The sequence below is a fragment of the Marmota monax genome, unplaced genomic scaffold (assembly GCF_021218885.2).
Source record: "Marmota monax isolate L192 unplaced genomic scaffold, Marmota_monax_Labrador192_F-V1.1 WCK01_AAM20220418_F8-fsc00463, whole genome shotgun sequence".
Lineage (NCBI taxonomy): Eukaryota > Metazoa > Chordata > Mammalia > Rodentia > Sciuridae > Marmota > Marmota monax.
The window spans coordinates 236354-248593 of record NW_026692818.1 but is presented as its reverse complement, the minus strand read 5'-3'; the positions used below and the strand labels follow the sequence as shown (position 1 = coordinate 248593).

At 31.8% G+C, this 12240-nt stretch overlaps 1 protein-coding gene across 1 annotated transcript; it reads left to right on the top strand.

Annotated features, from left to right (window-relative positions):
• The first annotated feature begins 10536 nt into the window (after positions 1-10536).
• On the top strand, positions 10537-11499 carry LOC124095347 (putative olfactory receptor 2B8). The gene has a single exon (XM_046448469.1). It carries the CDS (start codon positions 10537-10539, stop codon positions 11497-11499), a length of 963 nt encoding a protein of 320 aa, XP_046304425.1.
• Positions 11500-12240: the final 741 nt, after the last annotated feature.

Below are 12240 nucleotides of genomic sequence, written 5' to 3'. Positions count from 1 at the left end.
AGGATTTTAGGTTTTTGTTGTTGTTGAATTTTTGTTTGTTTGTTTGTTTTGTTTTGTTTTGAGATTGGTGTCAATGGAATTGTTTCTGTGGTTTCTTTTTCAGCAGACTCAATTATACTCTAATATACTCTTATATTGGAATATAAGAAAGCATTTATTTTTGTATTTTGATTTCACACCCTGCTACTTTGCTAAATTTATCAGATCTAGAATCCTCCTGGTGATATTTTTTTTGGGGGTCTTCTAAATATAGTATCATGTCATCACCAAACACAGATAGTTAGATTTCTTCCTCTTCTATTTGTATCCTTTAATTTCCTTATCTTGATTGATTGCTTTAGCTACAGCCTTAAGAATTATATTGAATAGGATTGGTAAGACTGGACATCCTTGTCTTGTTCCTGATTTGAGAGAAAATGCTTTCATTTTTTCTCTGTTCAGTATAATGTTGGCTTTTGGTGTCTTGTATACAGACTTAATAATGTGGAGGCAAGTTCTTTCTACTTCTAGTTTCTTTAGAGTTTTTAACATTAACATGTGCTGAATTTGGCTGAAGGCCATTTTTTTAACCTATTGAGATGATTATGTAATTTTTGTTCTAAATTCTACTTATATGGTGAATTACATTTATTAATTTCTGCATGTTAAACTAATTCTGCATCTTTGGGATGGGTCCAACTTTATCATAGTGAACAATCATCTTGATATGTTTTTTTAAATGTGGACTTATGTCTTTGAGTGGCAGCACAAATCTGTAATCCCAATAACGTGGAGGCTGAGGCAAGAGGACCAAAAGGTCAAGAACAGCCTCAGAAATTTAACAAGATGGAGCTGGAAACACAGCTCATTGGCAAAGAACCCTTTGATTCAATCCCCAGTACCTCAAAATTTAAAAAAATAAATAAATATTTATTAGCAATTTTTACTTCTTTGTTAGTGAAAGATATTTGTAGCCTTCTTGATGTTTCTTTACTTGGTTTTGTTATCAGTGTGATATGAGCTTCATAGGATGAATTTGGGAGTGTTTACTCCCTTTCTATTTCATAAAATTACTTGAAACAGATTAAATTGGTATTAGTTCTTTAAATATATGGAAGAACTCAGTTGAGAATCCTCTGATTCTGTGCTCTTCTTTGTTGGAATGCTTTTTATTATTGCTTTAATCTCAGTGCTTGCCATTGGTATGTTTAGGTTTTCTAGATTCTCTTGGTTCAACTTGGTTAGGTTACATATGTCTAGGAATTTGGCACTATCTTCTAGATTTTCTAATTTATTGGAATATAGTTTCCAAAATAGTTCCTAGTGTTCCCTTGGGTTCTAAAAATATTTGTGGATGTATATCTGTGTTATTTAACTTTGAGTCGATGACCAAACTACCAGACAACAACAACTTAAGAGAAGAAAAATTTTATTTTGTGTCATGGTTCAAGAAATTTAGTTCATTGTCAGTCAAGTCCATTTCCCTGGCCCCAAGGTGAGGTAGCATATTGTGCTAGAAGGTCATGGTAGAGGGAAACATCTCCCCTCCTGGCATCCAGGAAGCAAAAAGAGAGAGAGAGAAAAAGAAGAGAAGAAGAAGCCACAAGGAAGATGAATCCTGCCAGGGCAGAACCTCAGTTACCTACTTCCTTCTCCACCCATGCCCCACCTGCCTACTGGTAATGCCCAGTGTAAATAGGATGGACTAATTAGATTACAGCTTTCACAATCCAGTCATTTTACTTCCAAACATTCCCAAATTAACATGGGAGCTTTTGAAGAACAATATGTTTAAACCTTAAGAATCTCCTTTTCCATCCCTAATTCTGTGCATTTGGATTTCTGTCTCACTCCTCTAACAAGTTTGACTAAGGGCTTATCAATCATGTTTACCTTTTCAAAGAATAAATCCTTCGTTAAATTGATCCTTTTGTATTTTTTAGTCTCTATTTTATTGATTTCAGCTCTGATATGGATTTTTCCCTGTCCTCAAATGGTTTTGGAATTATTCTTCCTCATTCTCTAGTGCCTTTAGATGTACCATTTGATTATTTATTTGGAATTTTTCCTTTTTTAATGTAAACACTTAAAGCTATGAGTTTTCCTCTTAGGTTTTGATACATTTTATCAATGTCCTTGTTTGATTCCAGGATTTTTTCTAGTTCTCCTCTCATTTATTCTTTGGTCCGATCCTCATTGAAAAGAGTATTGTTCAAACTCCATGTGTTTATGTGGTTTCTCTATTTCACGATGTTGGTTTCTGATTTTATTCCATTAGAGTCTGATATTTTGTGTTTGCTAAGATTTGCTTTGTGGCCTAAAATATGGTCTATTTTAGAGAAGATTCTATGAACTGCTGAGAGGAAAATGAATTAAACTGTTGTAGAATGAAATATTCTATAGATGTCTGTTAGGTCCATATGATATATAGTATTACTTAGGTCAGAAGTGTATTTATTGATTTTTTATGTTTTATGTCTGAATGACTTGTTGGTGAGAGAGTTGTGTTAAAAATCACCCAGTATCATTGCATTGGAATCTATCTGAAACTTAATGTCAATAAGCAACCTCTTTATGTAATTAGGTGCATTAAAATTTAGGGCATAAATATTTATTATCATTATGTCTTCTGGTTGGATTGTTCCTTTTATCAATATGAAGTGACTTTCTTTGTCTTAGCTTGAAGTCTGCTTTCTTGAATAAAGCTTACCCTTCCACTTTACTTTCAGCCTATGGCAGTCTTTGCCTATAAGTCTCTACAAACAACACATATTTAAATTTGTTTTTTAATCCATATTGCCAGCCTGTGACTTTTAATTGGAGAAGTGAGATCATATACATTCACAGTTATTATGAATAAATACTTTTTATTCCCTGTCATTTAACTAAATATTTTATGTATTTAGTTAAGTCTCAATTTTCTTTGCCTGTCAACTTTTTTTTTGTACCAGGATTGAACTCAGGGGCAATTCAACCACTGAGCCACATCCCCATCCCTATTTAGTATTTTAATTAGACGGGATCTCAATGAGTTGCTTAGCACATCACTTTTGCTGGGGCTGGCTTTGAACTCACAATTGTTGTGATCTATTTTACTGCATTTCATCCACTCAGAAGTCTGGGGTTTGTTCTTGAGGTCTCCCATGATTAGCATTTCTTAAAATATTTTCTGCTGGCTTAATAGTCATGAATTCTTTCACTTTTTCTTTATCTTGTGAAGTTTTTATTTCTTCTACAATTCTGAATGATATTTTTGATGTATACAGCAATCTTGGTTGTCCATTGATTTCTATCAGAATTTAAATTATCTCATTCCACACCCTCTTGAATTTTAGAGTTTGAGCTGAGAAATCTTAAGTAAACTTGTTGTTTTACATCTAAATTTGTCCTTTTTTCTCTCTTTTGGCTTTTGATACTAATCTTTATTCTCTGTGTTAGGCATTTTAATTATGATGTGTTTTACAGAGTTTCTTTTTTAATCTTGTCATTCAGTGTTCTATATGCCTCTGTTATGTGGATGTAATTCTCATTCCTAAAGTTTGGAAATTATTCTGCTTTATTTCACTAAAAATGTTCTTAATGCCAGTAACCTGTACCTCCATGGCATTTTTAATCCCAATGACTCTTAAGTTTGGTCTCTTAATCTTGTCCCAGAGTTCTTGCATATTTGATATTAGTATTTTATTTTTATCTTTGCTGCATACAAAGTGTTCAAGCTCATATACCCTGTTTTTGAGGTGTGAAGTACTGTTTTCTATGCAATCTGATCTGTTTACAATACTTTCAAGTAGATTTTTAATTTGATTTATTGTGGCTTTTATTTCCAGTAATTGGATTAGTTTCTTTTAGAGTCTTTATGTCTTTATTGGAATGGTCTTTGATCACCTTCAGCTGCCTTATTGAATTATTATTTAGATATTCTTCTAGTGCATTGATCATTTCAATAAACAATTTTATAGTCTCTTTGGAATATCACTTGCTTCAATATCTATGGGTTTCTTTGTTGTAGGGGGCATTTTTGCCAGTTTCCTAGTGAACTCCACCAAGTATACTCTAGGCCACACTATAAGAGTTTGTCAGGAAAGTATGGCAACATTTGCTATGAAATTTTGGTTCCACAGCAGAAAACTTCAGTGTGGCCTATTAAAGATGGCTCCCAACTCAACTATACATTTTTCATTTGGGAAATATGGAGCACTTTTGCAAGATCAGCTCACTGTGCAGGCTATGATTCAGCTAAGTTTAGACTGCTTTACTATTTTAGAATTTTGGAATATCAAATTTTTTCCATTGTGTTTTTCTGTTCCTGTTTGTTACACTTTACTTCTGTAGTTAACTGGCAATGTTGCCATGCTGGATTGGCACCAATATACTCATTGTTGTCTTAAGTTCAAAGCATTCAAGTTTCTGGGTCTTTATAATCCTCTCACTGTTCAATATTGAATTTCCATGAATTTATTGTTATCCACTGCACTGAAAAGTAGTACTCCAACAGCTTGACTCCCAAGCTTCAGATAAACTAGAAAGTGCAGCTTTCCTCTACTCAGCTATCTTTGATATTCATAATGATCAATGCATGTATTTTTTCCCTTTCCTCAGTGAAGAATTTTTCCAGTAAGTGGCCCTAGATATTTAAAGGAACATTGTAAGAATTTCCACTGAAGAGATTTAATGTGGTATTGCAGGATAATTTTGCTTTTAAGTGACTCATTCTCTCTTTTTTTTTTCAATAGAAAGTATCCGAATCTGGTGAACTAGCTCAGATTTAGAAGCTGGTGAAGATATTTCCCACTGCGGGAACCATCCAAATAAAAATTCCAGTAGTTTTTTTTTTTTTTAATTATTAGGATGTTCTTAAAGTTAATAAATAAATACAAAGAGCACAAACTGAAATGAACTATTCAATCTAGAGGACATGTACTACCAGATATCAGACTTATTTAAATTTATATTAAGACCATAGGTAATTGGGCAGTATTTGTACTATAATTGAAAACCAGAAAGTTGAGAGGCAGAACTGTAATTGTATTTAAAAAATATGTGTGACTTGTGATAAAGAGAACACAGAAGTGGGTAAGGGATAGGGTTTTAAAGAAGTGATTTTCTGTAATTCAGATATTGGCCTGAAAAAAGGTTAATATTGTCATTTATTTTATAGGAAGAAATGGCAAATGCTTTTATATTAATGATTTTTTTATAATTTCACATAATTTTTTGTATTTATATAAAATTTATTTGCTTTGCAAGTATTTCATGATGTGATTTTTCATATTTTCCCCTATGGCCCAGTTACCATTTCCATGATTTCTCCTTAATTGCAACTGGGAGTTTGGCTCCCGAAGGTCAAAATTTCCAGCACACCCCATCCTAAAGTCACTCTATTCTGTAAGGATTTAAAAAAAGATATTCTGGAGCAAAACTAAGAGGTAAGGAACATGACAGAACCTCAGAGATGCTTCTTTTAGAGAATGAAATACCACAGTTCTAAAAAAAGGGAAGTTACTATTATTTGTTATGCTTTTTCTAGATCTTAAATGTATGCTTAGAGAACTGTAATTTTGATAGCAATTTGTCATATGGTTAGTGAGACTACAGCCAACAGCATAAGAGTGGCAAAAATGAAATAAGTGAATCAAAAATAATCTCATCAGGAATATAATTCCTTTACAATAAAAGAATAAAAAATTGGAACTTAGCTGGGAATCCATCTGGTCCTGGACTTTTCTTGGTTGGTAGGCTTTTGATGGCATTTTCTATTTCTATTTCATTACTTGAATTTGATCTGTTTAAATCGTGTATGACCTGATTCAGTTTGGGTAGGTCATATGTCTCTAGAAATTTGTTGATGTCTTTTATATTTTCTATTTTATTGAAGTATAAGTTTTCAAAATTGTTTCTAATCATCTTCTGCATTTCAGACATGTCTGTTGTGATATTTACTTTATTTAAATCTGAATAGCACAAGTGAATCAGGTGTTGACTTTGTGCAAGTTATTTTTTGTTTTTATTTCTAGAATTGTTGCTTATGGGAGTAGCTAAAAAATGGAGGAAATTATCTGAGTAGTTCTAAAGCACAAACAAATCTTTTCCCCTTCAAACTAATGTGGATTTATTAAGAAATCACATTAGAGTTTTGGAACTGACTTAAATAATCAAGTGGATGGGTCCCTATTTACTAAGAAGTCATTCATAGTTTTTTATATAGTAACTTGTTTTTTTGTTTGTTTGTTTTGGGTACTAAGGATTGAATTCAGGGGCACTCAACCACTGAGCCACATCCCCAGCCCTCTTTTGTATTTTATTTAGAGACAGGGTCTCACTGAGTTGCTTAGCACCTCTCTTTTGCTAAGGCTGGCATTGAACTCACAATTCTACTGCCTCAGCCTCCCAAGCTGTTGGGATTACGGGTGTGTTCCACCTTGCCCAGCTATATATTAACTTTTAATGTGGAAGGAATCTCCAGTGGACTATGAGGCACTATAAATTTGTTTTGGCAATACAAGTTTGCTGACAAAAAGTTTGCTAACATGCACCTTTTGAGTGCTTCAATGAGTTTGTTATTTAGTTAAGTACCATGCACAGTAAAAAAAGATGAACAGGTACTTGATTTCAAGTACAATTTGATTATGTATCTTGCTCACAATTATGTCCTTTTTTGATTAAAAATAAAGATATTTAACTAGTAAGGAAAACATGAAAAAAACTTTGAATGATTGATGTGAGATGTTTAAAGTAGGAATATAAAATTATTTTTCAAAGATATCTCCAACTTAGACTTACTATATTATGATTAGTCTCTGAAATCAAGTCCTGTACAATAAAAAAGTCATTCCTAAAGTCTATCATTTTCAAAAAACATCATTAAAATCAGAATGCTTCTTTCTTTCCTTTTCCCTTGTTTCACTGAAATTAGTAGTGAAAATGGCCTCTGAGAGTGTTAAAGTTATACCTGGCCATGGATAAAATTTTGAGTTCAGTGAATTCTAGTCTTAGGAAATTTGATTATATTTTTATTGTTTGCTCCCCTTTATGAGATCGTCTCTGAAAGTTATACAATGTCCAACTACCAGCTATGAATGAAAACCATCATATACTGTAGAAAGATCTCTTTTTTTCCATAGTAAGCTAGTCTCATATTTATATCAAAAAAATCCCAACATAAATGGCAAATGAACACATTACAAGGGAAGAGCATACATTTTAGCAAGATAAAATATTGACATAAAGGAATTAAACTTTTATTATTTTTTGGCTGGCTGTCAAGTAATTCTGTGTATTTTTACTATTAATATGATTAACCTGAAGAAAATATTTTAGCCACTATGAAAAGATAACCACTTACAAAAATTTAACAGTTAGTATTGAGACCTTTTTATTTTATCCATCTCTGTGCTGTTTTATACCAGCTTGTTGAATCTCCATAACAATAGTTACTTGAATGAATTACCTAAGGACATAAAACTTTTGATTATTTATATCATAAAATATGATATAAATGAAATATCTGTTCTTTCCCCTTTTAGGAACTGCCTGCTTGAATGATTTAATTATGGATCTGAGAAGGAAGATAAAAAGCACAATATCAGTTATACTGTATGGAAATAAAAACTGGAGTTCTGGTATTGAGTTCATGTTATAAAGGTTCCATTGCCATAAAGTTTATCTGATATTGTACTTTGCATCTTCCTTGTTTAATAACATCTATCATGTATTCACTCATTATAAAAATATTCACTGAATAAGATTTATAAAAGCAGAACATAATTGTATAATGAAAATCATTAATAATATCAAACCTAGAGATAATTCTAATTAATATTTTTATTGTGTATTTTCTTATGCTTTGTATATACATATTTCAATGATAATAGAAATATACTTTACATTTTATACTATGACTATTTTATGTAATAAGATATTATGAGGATCATGAAAATGTAATACATATTTAAAATTAATTTTAGTGACACAAAAATCAATAGATAAAACAAAATGTATTCAGTATTCTTTATTCTGAAATAATATTAATTATTCTCACTTTCATTAATGTATCAATTGTGCATATCCTAGAAGGTGAGTAATTATATGCATCTGATTATATATGAAAATAACTTATTTAAGAAAAATTTCAAGATAAATTATAATATTAAAATTGGCATTTCTTTACACTTACAATTTTTGCTGATGTTTTAAACTTTGTTATAAAAGATCTTATTTATATAATAATTTTTTGATATTGTGCCTTTGGTAACTGTTCATTTTATGAACTAAGGTTTTTTAATAATTGAATCTCAGAATAGTAATTATTTCTAAATTATGTTAAATTGTCTAATTATTCCTAACATATTTACTTATCATTTGACTTTATGATTTCATTGTGATGTGTAGTAAGCCAGCTTACTGTTCTGTCCAAGATAACATTCTACTTTGCTTAATGTACTTTCTCATCTCCTTAAAAAAAGAGTGACCTTAAATTCAGGCATGCAGATAAAATGGAGATGATCCATTTTATCCATCTCTTTGCCATACAATATCCAAGGTTTAAATAAAATATTACTAAATGCTTGTTTAAATATGCACACAGTGCAGGTTTGTCCATTTATCCTGGTGGCTACATACAATAGTAGTTATAAGCACAGGATTTTAATTGAGGCAGACCAAGGGTAGGCTTGCTCTGCCACTTACTACCTACACCATTGCAAGGCAAGTTATTTAACCTTTCTGAAATTCAGCATTCTTGTCTATAAAATGGATATGACTAATGAATTTATGAGGATTATATGAAATGAACAAGGCACTTAAATACAAATACATGTTCTCATATGTTCCATCTGAAAGAGTTGATCTCATAGAACTACAGAACAAAATAGAAATTACCAAGAGCTGGAGCAGTTGAGGGAAGGGATTGGAGAGATGATGTTCAAAGATACAAAATTTCAGTTTGGTAGGAGCAATAAATCAAAGAGATCTATTGTATAACATGGTGACTACAATTAATAAAGATATATTTAAATCTTGAAAAATGCCAACAGAGTTTATGTAGTGTTCTCATCACAAAAATGACAATTACTTGAGATCATACATATGTTATTAAATTCAGTCATTCTATTATATGTATTATAGTGCAGAATTTTATATATGTCACTTTTTATACATAACATACAATTCTATGCCAATTAAAAATAAAATAATAATAAAATAGATTGGATTTCCTTAGAAATATCCAAAATTCTGCCATAAGAATGAAAAGAATTACCTATGATTTTATCATAAAACAAATGACAATTGTATTAAAAGGAAATGATACATATATAGTACTTATAAAGCCCTTCAATAAAAATCACTTTATGAATATGATTTTATCATAAAAACAAATGACAATTGTATTAAAAGGAAATGATACATATATAGTACTTATAAAAGCCCTTCATTAAGAATCATTTTATGAATAATAATGATTATTACTGTTGAACAGTAATATTTAATTTTATGTCATGCATTTTACATAGTTGAAAGTTTGAATAAAACATTCTTACTTGAATTGTTTTATATGTAAGCAAAATTAAACATACAGATAGTACATGTATAGATGTGTGTGTGCACATGATCATATATTTGGTAGTTGTCACATCCAAGACAAACATCAGAGAAGTTTTAAATACGTTATTCAGAGCTTTTCCACTTTCCTACTGAAAATCTATTATGTAAGCATACTTCCCAGAAAACAGAAAATTATATGGCAATTAAGCTTAATTACAAAAGAGCCTAGTTTTAGAATTTTTCTACTTGGAAGTATGGCTAAGCATGTAATACTGATACAACCTATGGAAATCACCATTGCATTTGTAGTTTTTTGTTATTTGATATAAATATATTATTTCTTTTAAATATAGAAGTGCTTTTTTTTTACCTAAGCAAAGTAAGTGAAGCATTTTGTGCTATTAGTCTTAGGCATGTTTACTCCTACTAATTTAATTATCTCTTGGCTAAATATCATCAAATTAATTTCATGAGTGTATTGCCTCGAATCCTTGAAGTTTTACCCATATAAATTTAATTACAGTAAGCAGAAAGGATAAATACAGTAAGAAGGGAGGATAATTTGCTTTCATTGATAGTGCCTTTGATGGACAGTAATTTTCATCTTCCATAATACAAAACCATTCAAAAGTCAGAAGAAAATAAATTGAATTAAAAGGAAAAACATTAGAAAACATATTGAATAGACTTAATGAAGCTCCCATGAAATTTCCACTTTCTTCAATCTTTCCAATATCTTTTATAACAAATATCTTGTAATACATCTATACTATGTGTATTTTTGTAAAACCTCTTTACATGTGAAAAATCATGGATTAAATGCAGTTGCTAAAATATAGATATACTTAACTGTGGATGCTATTTTTCTTACTGAGATAATGAAAGGAAACACATTAATGATTTTATTTGTCTCAACATCCCCTTTCCAGTTTTTCTGTTGCATGCAGATTCACAAGCCAACATAAACAGGATCTCAAAATTCTACCCTTGATGTTTCCAGCAAGTAGTGCCACAGCAATGAGAAGATTCAACAACACTTTCCATCATCTCAGTGGCTTTGTTCTAGTAGGTTTCTCTGAATGGCCCAAACTAGAAATGTTTCTTTTTGTGATCATCTCTATCTTCTATATATTGACCCTTCTTGGAAATTCAGCTATCATTTTCTTGTCCCGCTTTGACCCCAAACTCCACACTCCCATGTATTTCTTTCTGGCTAATCTCTCCTTTTTGGACCTCTGCTATACATCTTCCACAGTCCCCCAGATGCTGATAAATATACACAGTCACAAAAGAAGCATCAGCTATGTGGGATGTATAGCTCAACTTTTCATCTTCCTAGGTCTAGGATCTAGTGAATGTTTACTTCTCTCAGTAATGGCCTTTGATCGATATGTAGCTATCTGCCAGCCTCTCCACTACACAGTTATCATGCATTCTCGGTTATGCCAACAACTAGCAACAGTGGCTTGGATAACAGGTTTCAGCAACTCCTTGGTGCAAACAGTGTTGACTTTCTTATTACCTCATTGTGGCCAATATCGAGTAGAGAGTTTCTTCTGTGAGGTACCTGCCATGCTTCAATTATCATGTGTGGATACATGGATCAATGAGGTGGAGATGTATGCAGCTGTGATCGTCATAAAGGTTATTCCTGTTGGATTAATTCTTTTCTCTTACATCAACATTTTCAGAGCAGTAGTAAGGATTCAGTCTTCTGAAGGTCGAATGAAGGCCTTCAACACATGTGGGTCTCATCTTCTGGTGGTCATCATGTTCTATGGCTCTGCCATTAGTGGTTATGCATATATGGCGCCCAAGAGTAACTCAGCCAAATTGAAGGGCAAGCTTCTTGCACTCTTCTATGGACTCATAACTCCAATGCTCAATCCCCTTATCTACACCTTGAGAAATAAGGATGTTAAGAGAGCAATAAACAAGCTACTAGGGAGAGAACAAGAGCAAGGGTGGAACATGGCTTAGGAGAATACAGTCTTCTCATAATTCACACTCCACACTTCCAAAATACCTACTGTTAATTGCTATCATTCATACCACCCCTCCAAATAGTGGTTTATGATAGCTAAATGAATATTCTCTCTCAGATATTAGAGCTATAAAAATAATGAATATTCACAAATGTTAGATGCCATATTCTGGTTAGTATATGTTGTATTTTATGGTAAATTTTTCAATTAATAAGCATATGACTTCTTATCCCACAACACATTAAGACTACTGGAGAAGGTAGTAATCCTGAGACTTTTAAAAAAATCATGAAGATGACTGCTTGAAATGACTAAAGTAGGTCACAATGTAATATACCGATAATCAAGCTGAAACGTCATTTCCTCTTTGTATATTTTTAGATTATTGGAAGCACAATTTTTTATATCTAATTTTATTTTAATCAACTTTAAGATGACATTCTCTGTGAGTCAAGTGGATGCTGTGGTCATCTAGATTGTTCTGGAAAAAGAAGGGCAAACACATAACAACTCTGTACAATGCTTCCAACTCTTTTTTTTTTTTTCATGTATCTGGCAGCTTTTGTAACATATGTCTATAACACTATACCTCAGTTTACAGAAGTTTTTCTTCATGGTTAAAACATGGAGAACACATGTACACGTACATATTTCAGCAATGACCTACTGATCTGAGAGACATCTTGCTGCCAAATGAGTGTGTATTTTATTCTTGGTGTTTAAACATTTTGATCAG

Excerpts from the sequence above, each read along its gene's own strand:
- LOC124095347 (XM_046448469.1), top strand. The coding sequence starts at position 10,537 with ATGAGAAGATTCAACAACACTTTCCATCATCTCAGTGGCTTTGTTCTA.